The sequence below is a fragment of the Microcaecilia unicolor genome, chromosome 3 (assembly GCF_901765095.1).
Source record: "Microcaecilia unicolor chromosome 3, aMicUni1.1, whole genome shotgun sequence".
Classification (NCBI taxonomy): Eukaryota; Metazoa; Chordata; class Amphibia; order Gymnophiona; family Siphonopidae; genus Microcaecilia; species Microcaecilia unicolor.
In genome coordinates this window covers 390,225,696-390,234,944 of record NC_044033.1, presented here as the reverse complement: position 1 = coordinate 390,234,944, position 9,249 = coordinate 390,225,696, and the positions used below count along the sequence as shown (strand labels likewise).

The following is a 9,249-nucleotide window of genomic DNA, read 5'->3' as shown; positions in this document are numbered from 1 at the left end:
ATTCTTTAAAAAGGAGTTGCACAGCTTTGGACCAATCACTGTATTTGTGTCTGGTAATGCTAATGATGGCTATAGTCCACCAACTCTCTTATATAGGTTCAAAGTGGATAACATCAAATTGCAGTTTAAGTTATTCAAAATAGCCAACAGAATGAAAAAGATAAAAAAAAGCTATATAAAAAAACTGCCTTGATAAAGAATTAAAAAAAACCCCCAAATAGGTCTTCAGTTGTTTCCGAAATAATAGATAAGAAGATAACATTCTGAGATCAGCAAGGTAAAGAACACCACACACATGTTCTCACTAAACAGATATATTTTGTGAGGCTAGAAGCCAAGCAGCCAACGAGGCCTACACCTCTTCAACACACTATTGCAAAATATCCTCTTGACAGGACCACAGTCCAAGGAACGATGACCCTGGTGGATTGCCCACGGTTTAACTGGACTGCACTGTCCTCTTAAGTTCTCTGACCAAAAGTACATTCAAATCCAGACTCAGTCCAGGTTCGAAATAACTTCTAAAATAATAACTGAACATTCTTCATTGCTTCTATCTTTCATTAGCTTCAACTAATTTGGGAAAGATGGTTACAAATAGGATTGGGTTGAGCTGCCATGTGGAGCCTCTTAATGTGCACATACAGCAGAAGGTGCAGAGGGCTCCGAAGTTACTCCTCTGTCAACCACTGCAGGGCTCAGCGCTGAGAGAAACCATAACTTACATGTAAGGTCTCCCTGCCTGCACTGCTGCACAGCACACGGGTTCTTTTCACTCCTGATTTTTACACCAATTTTCAAAGGAAAAGTAGACACATGTTTTGACTCTGAAATCTGCATCTGCTTTTTCTACAGGTACTATTTCAATGGAAAACGATGCACACAGAATTAGATATTCAATCTGCATGCATTGTTTTCCTCCCTCAACCAGTACATAGCCCTCGAAATGTCTCCTGCTATCAGATTCACAGCTTACAATAATAATAAAACTCACAATCAAAATTTTAGCCAGGTTAAGGGTGAGTAATTTTCAGAAAGCTCTTTTCACCCAGTCAAGTTGGGACTTACCAGGTAAATAGCATTTGAAAACTCCATATGCACCTCTTACTCAAACTCCTACCCATATAGCAGCCAAATCATATCTGAGTTGTCCAACCTCTAATAAAAGCTGCCTTGGCAAACCCCAGTCCTCCAAAAGAGACAGATAGCTACCTGCAATATATTGTAGGAGAACCAAATAGATGTCAGCACCTTTTCAACAGTCTGACCAAGTCAAAGAGCTTTGGTTTCTCCAGAAGCTGCTCATACACAGACACTAAAGCAAAACTCCCCTGACCCTCTAAAAACTACTGATATGCAATATTTTGTCATGGCCAGTCTGCAGCAATATCTGCATGATGCATTGGTACAAATGAGCACAGCACAAGCCCTCAAGCAAATGGGTACTGGACATTTCTTCAGGAGACAGAGACAGGGTGGATTCATGGTACACGTTTAAGTAGTAACCCAGGTGACCACTGGCCTTGCATTACCAAAGCTTTCCACCAATTGCCATAGTAAACCTGTTCCAGCAGGCACAGTGCCAACAGAACTTTTTTACCCAAGGAATTAGTGGAGTGGTACACACCGTATGGAAGCAGAGCTGAACACAACAGACTGACCTGGTAAATGAGATTTTAGTGCTTTGCATTCTGAACATTTTTGCGCTTAGATATTTATCTACTTTTGCTACATTCTTAGTATTCAGGTATAACATGTCAATGCCCAAAAGGGCTTACAATCTAATTGGGTTCCTTAAGGCAATGAGAGATAAAGAGGTGATTCTGTGACTGGGTGCCACAATTTAGGTGTCTGAAATTCTAGAACATCCAGGCACCCAAGATTCCATTATAGAATACTAACGAGTCAGCATCAATGTGCCTACATTTAGGCTCACACACTTACACCATGTCAATAGAAGGTCTAAACGCGGTACTTAAGCACATAACTGACAGTATTCTGTAAGTTACGCATGTAAATGTCGGTCCTGCCTATGCTCCTCCCCCCTTGCATTTAAGCACAAAAGTGACTTGCACACATCGTCACAGGAACTTCAGTGCGCAAGTGTACACTTACTCGCATAAGAGCTAGCATTCTATAAATTTTAGCATGGTAATGACACTTTAATTTAGGCATCAGGTTATAGAATGGAGGGGGGGGGGGGGGGGGGGGGGAAGGGACTTGCCCAAGGTCACAAGGATTGTCAGTGGAGGACAAAGGGGAACTGAGATTAGAATCCCAGTGTCTTTACCCACTGCTCTAACTGCTAGGCTGGCCCCTTCTCTCCCATTTCACCAGTATGCACTACATCCCGCTGTTTGAGCAAGACTGACATGATGATGATGATGCAAGGTCTAGCAAGAGCGTGATCTTTCCTATCAGCATCATGGCCGAGTCTTGATGAAGGCCAGCTAATGACTTAGTGAGGACCCGTCCTCTGTGAGCCTCCAAGGTTCTGTGTCACCAACCATTGCTGCTGAACTTGCAGCTCGGTAATGAACCTCCTCATGGTCCATAAAACTGCAGTAACTGATAAAAAGTTTGCTGTACACTTTGGTCTCTGCACCTTCATGTAAATTCTCTTTAAAAAAATCAAGCTATGAACTTTTCCACCCTTCTTCAGGCTATAAAAAAGGAACATTTTCTTTGTGTCAATTTAAAAAAAAAAAAAAAAGAAGAAAGTTTGGCAACATTATATACAGCTTGAAATTTACACTTGCAAAAAGTCTTTTGCTCTCCAGGTGTTTCTCAGAAGCACATCCAATGAAGACCTAGAGGCCTGGATATGGTAAGTGCTGTATAGAAGCCCCCCAAAAGAATGCGAGAACTTGTGACATGTTCCTGGCTCAGTCCAAAAACCTCTGACAGGCCTTCTTCCACCGGCAGGCTGTGCACCACTGGTCCCTGTGCTCAATACCGTAAACCTTACGGCACTTTTTAGCTTCACCTCGAACTTTCCTGCAAAAGAACAAGAGGGGAGAGGTCACTCGCTCTCCTGCAGTGACAGACATCTTCAAGCCTTCTACTCAACCACTTCCATCATTGTGAATACAAGTAAACCGGAATATAGGGGAACTGCACAGATCCACAAACTACATATGTGCCATTAGTCACCTAAAGAGCGGGAACATGCCTATTAACACTGAAAACAAATTTCTGAATAGGTCATTCAAAACATGCAAAAAAACAACAAATAAGTAAAATACATTGCAACAGAAAATGAAAGGAAATTAAGACCAAAAAGAATCCACCCCTCAATAAACAGAACAAAAAAATGTTGCCATTTTAAGGGGGAAAATACAGCTATTCAAATGAGACCATTTGCTGTACTGAGCCATCCTGTGCCGGCTTCCAAGGACAATGCAGCAGCACGTAACAGACTCTGCATCTACAGCCAATCAGGAAGAGGCACAGCGGCAGCCCGCATGCTTCAGCCTGCACCATTTTGATTCACAACTCTAGTGCAGCATCAAATGTTCACACCCTGAGCGTGCACAAATCTTTTTAAAAGAAAAATGCAAAGACGAACTTATCTTAACCTACACCTTTCCCAATTGTAGAGAAATTAAACACCAGACCTACTACGCAACCAGTTTCTCCTTTTTGGGCAGCCAGCTTTGGAATGCTCTAACCAGACCAATCCGATTAATAAACGACTTCTTGCCCTTTAGAAAAATGTTGAAAACTCATCTCTTTAAGCAAGCCTACCCTAATGCCCCAACCTAATCTTGCCAACCTCCACTCCCAATTCTGTTCTGACTTAAATACCAACCTCCCATCCTTCTCTTTCCATCTCTCCTTAATTTTATCCCTCCTTACCCCTTTTCTCTCAAATTACACTATCCTATCTACCCTCTTTTATCCTAGTCATATATTATCTAGCTCAACTTATCATACACTACTAAGCCCGACTTTACGTTGTTTTATTTTATTTATTTTTGTTACATTTGTACCCCGCTTTCCCACTCATGACAGGCTCAATGCGGCTTACATGGGGCAATGGAGGGTTAAGTGACTTGCCCAGAGTCACAAGGAGCTGCCTGTGCCTGAAGTGGGAATCGAACTCAGTTCCTCAGTTCCCCAGGACCAAAGTCCACCACCCTAACCACTAGGCCACTCCTCCACTCCTTTTTACTCCTGTTTTATTGAAAATTCTATTCTTAACTTTGTATTTCAAATTACTATGTAAGCCGCATTGAGCCCTGCATTGTGTGGGAAAGCGCGGGGTACAAATGTAATAAATAAATAAATAAATAAATGTGGTGGTGTACAGCAGGTCCAACTTGACATAAAACTTACAATTTTGTTAACAACATAATAGCAAAAAAAAAAGGCCAAATACAAGCAGGAATACAATGAGATAAAATTGGAAATAGTGCAAATTGAAAGCTAACAAATGGGACCAACATGACACAGTAACAGAAAAATACATACTAAAAAAAAAAAAAAAAGCCAGAAGGATGCTTGGGTGCATAGGGGGAGGAATGACCAGCAGGAAAAAAAAAAAAAACGTAATAGTGACTGTACAAGACTCTAGCGAGACCTCATTTAGAGTACTGTGTACAATTCTGGAGACCGGTTGGGGGGGGGGGGGGGGGGGGTGTGTGGCTACTAAAATGGTTAGTGGTCTTTGTCAAAGTATATGGGGATAGATGTAAAGATCTCAATATGTATACTTTGAAAGACAGGCTGGAGAAGGGAGATAAGATAGAAGCATTTAAATATCTATGTGGTATAAATGTACAGGAGGTGAATCTCTTTCAGATGTAAGGAAATGAGGGGAAATAGGATGAAAGAGGATAGACTCAGAAGCAGTGGCGTAGCAGGGGGGGCTGCCACCTGGGGCGGGGCGGTTCGCCGTTGCACCCCCCCCCCCGGGTGCAGCATGATGACACCCCCCCTCAGAGCATCGACACCCCCCTCCCCCCCGACCAGCTCCCGCACCCTACCTTTAAAAAGAATATCGGAATCCGAGGCGAGGCGCAGCGCCTCGCGCCTGCCCTGCACGTAAAAGAAATGTGGACCGTCGGGCCTTCCCTCGCTCTATCTGTCCTGACCTTGCGGAAATAGGAAGTTGCGTCAGCGGAGGGTGGGACAGATAGAGCGAGAGAAGGCCCGACGGTCCACATTTCTTTTACATGCAGGGCAGGCACGAGGCGCTGCGCCTCGCCTCGGATTCAGATATTCTTTTTAAAGGTAGGGTGCGGGAGCTGGTAGGGAGCACCTCCCCTGAGCTGACACCCAGAGCGGACCGCCCCTCCCGCCCCCCCACTTGCTACGCCACTGCTCAGAAGTAACCTGAGGAAATACTTCTTCATGGAAAGAGAGGTGAAGACGAGAACTGTATCTGAATTGAAACAAGCTTGAGACAATTACATGGGATCTCTAAAGATGAGGAAGGGATATTAGATAGTATAGGTGGGCCACATGCTCTTTATTTTCCTACGTTAAGACAGCACAGCAGAACAGAAATAAGATAAAATGTCAGCACAAATAATACATCATAACAGGCAGCAACAGAGATATGATATTTACAATTTGCCTTAGTGGCACCATACTCTGACACACTAGGCTGGATTCTGCAGCCACTGGTTGGGTGGAGGATGTGAAGACACTGAAGGCAAAAGAAGTTTTAGTTTAGGAAACTCAACTAGAGGGTCCCAGTATCTTAGGGCACTAACTGCAGGATAGGGAATGCTGGCAAATAAATAAATAGAATTATTCATTATGATAATGGAATACACATTGGGGGGAATTTTATTGGACTCCTTGCATGTAAACAGCACTTTATGCCCAGAAATAGGTGTGTATTAAATTGTCTGGCACATACTACTACTAATCATTTCTATAACACTACTAGATGTACACAGCACTGTACACATTTATTATGCAGGTACTTTCTCTGTCCCTAGAGGGCTCACAATCTTAGGTTTTTGTACCTGGGGCAATGGAGGGTTAAGTGACATGCCCAAGATCACAAGGAGCTGCAGTGGGAATCGAACCCAGGTCACCAGGATCAAAGCCCGCTGCACTAATCAACCTTACAAAAAGGTTGCCAACCTTACAAAAAGAGACAATATTGTGTTTTAGCACCTCCAAATTATCCCCAGACACAACGAGAAGAAATTTGCTCAATACTCACAGCGCTGGCTCCTACAAAGAGGTACACAGGTTGATCCCAGGGATGAAGGTTTGAGATGAGAGATGTGTGTGTATGTGTTATAAATCCACTCACCTCGGAGATGGTATTTTTTTTAATTTTTTTTACATTTGTACGCCACGCTTTCCCACTCATGGCAGGCTCAATGCGGCTTACATGGGGCAATGGAGGGTTAAGTGACTTGCCCAGAGTCACAAGGAGCTGCCTGTGCCTGAAGTGGGAATCGAACTCAGTTCCTCAGTTCCCCAGGACCAAAGTCCACCACCCTAACCACTAGGCCACTCCTTACACAGCCTAGGTGCTCTGTGATAAAAATTATCCTCCACATGCACACCACAACAGCGTAAACACTGATGCTTCTTCACAGGCAATTTTCATAGCACCAACACACATCTCCCCACACAGATATGCATACTTTTGGGGCCATGGACAAAATTCTCACCTGGTGCCACTGTGAGCTCTGGGAGGAGAAGTCACAGTCGGTTGCGATTTCACTGCTGCTGGCTGCTGCTCACTCAAACTCAGGGATCGACTGCGAATCTGAGGGAGATGGGCAGAATTTGGAAGATATTACATTAAGAGCCAGAGGATCTCAACCCTGTTTGAAATACTCTTGTGCACAGCAGATACTCAGGATTGAATTAGCACAAACACACCCAGTGTCCCACCATGTGGCAGTTCTCCTACAACCTGTAATCAGGCACATGCACTAAGAACTACCAAGTCCAGCACCCTATCACAAGTAACCAGGCAGATTCCAAGAGAAGGGCAATAAAAATGATAAAGGGGATGGGACAACTTCCCTATGAGGAAAGGCTAAAGTGGCTAGGGCTCTTCAGCTTGGAGAAAAGGCAGCTGAGGGGAGATATGATAGAGGTCTATAAAATAATGAGTGGAATTGAACGGGTACAAGTGAAGCGTTTGTTTACGCTTTCCAAAAATAGGAGGACTAGGGGGCAAGCAATGAAGCTACTATGTAGTAAATTTAAAACAAATCGGAGGAATTTTCTTCACTCAACATGTAATTAAACTCTGGAATTCGTTACCAGAGAATGTGGTAAAGGCGGTTAGCTTAGCAGAGTTTTAAAAAGGTTTGGCCGGATTCCTAATGGAAAAGTCCATAGACCATTAAATGGACTTGGGGAAAATCCACTATTTCTGGGATAAGCAGTATAAAATGTTTTGTACTTTTTTGGTATCTTGCCAGGTATTTGTGACCTGGATTGGCCACTGTTGGAAACAGGATGCTGGGCTTGGTGGACCTTTGGTCTGTCCCAGTATGGCAACACTTATGTACTTATATATGACCCATTCCTTATTGTTTATATCCACATGAACTATGGCTAAATCCAAATTAAACTCTGCAAATTCCAACAACACATTCCACAGTTCAATTGTACACTGAGTGAAGCAACACATTATCTTAATTGTTTTAAAACATGCTACCTATTAGTTTCATGGAATGATCACTAGTCTTACAGCTATCTGAAAGGGTAAATGACCATTCCTTATTCAACCCACTCCATGCTGCTCAGGATTTTATAGGCCTCTACCATATCCCTGTCTTCTGTAAGCTGGAGCCCTGTCCTGTTTAGTGGAGATGAATCAATTTTTCACTCTTTCAAAAAGTACTGCACTTTGTAGTTGAACCCCTGACAACGCTTAGCAACAAGCAGCGACTGTCGGGTTTCACAAAGAAGGCAGTGACTGCAAAACAAGAAAATCGGAGTTAATGCAGTAGTGCAAGAAAACATACTAACAGAGAAGATATTACTGAGGCGACATAAGTTTGCCCGAATAAAAAAGGGAAGAAGCAGCTGCAGGACGTAACAGTGCCCTCATGAGCTGGAGTTAAAAAAAAAATAAAAAAAAGCTGTATGGACATTTTGAAATAATACCTATAGTGGCATGTGTCATCGAAGGAGGATCCTTAATACTGTTTATCTATATATTGACAACTACATTATAGAAGATATGTGGAGGGATATCCATTGAACTTTTATGAACTACACTATAGGGTGTCAAACTACATGTGACTGTTTATTACAATGGCTGGATTGTGAAACTCTAGGGATAGAGGGATATTAAATATGGTTTTATTAGACTGGTGTGAATGAGAAGAGTGTGTGGTTAAGATTGTGGGAAGGTATCTTTATGTAAATCTAAGTTTTTGAATAAAGAGATTTTGATACATCAAGCAGAGAGTAACAGTTACTATATTCATGGATACCAGGTCTAACTAAAATAAGATATTTACTCAGTAGATGATTATATATAACATAGTAACATAGTAAACGACGGCAGATAAATACCTGAACGGTCCATTCAGTCTGCCCAACAAGATAAACTCATGTTACAAGAGAGATTTGCACACAATGGGGGCAGTGAACAAGCAAATCTCTCTCAGATGTATCCATTACTGGATATCTTGAAAACCTGACTGGTTTGTAGTCCCCGAGGACCGGACATTGAGACTCCTGCCCTAGCAGATAATATCTATGTGTTGTTACAGCTTCAGACTATTACAAGTAAAGTTTCACAACCTAGATTGCAGTTCCAATTCACATATTTTCATCCTCAGCCCTGCAGTCTCTAGAGAGCACCCCCAGGGAAATGATACCCCACTTCAATATTTCTATGGTCCAGGATTTGGTGAAAGTTCAGATTTAACTCACATCTTTCTCAGTAATTCAAATTGAGTTACATTCAGGTACATTAGGTGTTTTTCTTTCCTTGCAGGGCTCACAATCTAAGTTGGTACATGAGGTAAGGAGCAGCAGTGAGATTTGAATGCTGATGTCCCTGGATCCAGTGGTGTTCCTAGGGGGGCTGACACCCGGGGCAGATCGCCGATGCGCCCCGCCGCCCGGGTGCAGCGCCCCCCCCCCCCCCAGATGCAGCGGGACCCTCCCCCCCTGGCGAAGGAACCCCCGGGTGCACGCCGCTTTGGGGGGGGGGGGCCGCGCGCCTGTCCGCTTCATTCGTTTCCATGCACCCTCTGCCCCGGAACAGGAAGTAACCTGTTCCGGGGCAGAGGGAGCACAGAATGA

General features: G+C 43.3%; 1 protein-coding gene across 5 annotated transcripts in view; it reads right to left on the bottom strand.

Moving 5' to 3' along the window:
* Window positions 1-214: 214 nt before the first annotated feature.
* The window catches only part of ZNF395 (zinc finger protein 395), a 72,421-nt gene continuing 63,386 nt past the window's right edge, over window positions 215-9,249 (bottom strand). For all 5 annotated transcript variants that reach the window (XM_030198691.1, XM_030198695.1, XM_030198696.1 and 2 more), the window contains 2 exons: window positions 6,642-6,739; window positions 215-2,997 (listed from right to left, as the gene is read on the bottom strand). In XM_030198691.1, the coding sequence (XP_030054551.1) occupies window positions 2,886-2,997; window positions 6,642-6,739 (210 nt within the window). In that variant the 3' untranslated portion in view covers window positions 215-2,885. The remainder of the gene's footprint in view (window positions 2,998-6,641; window positions 6,740-9,249) is intronic.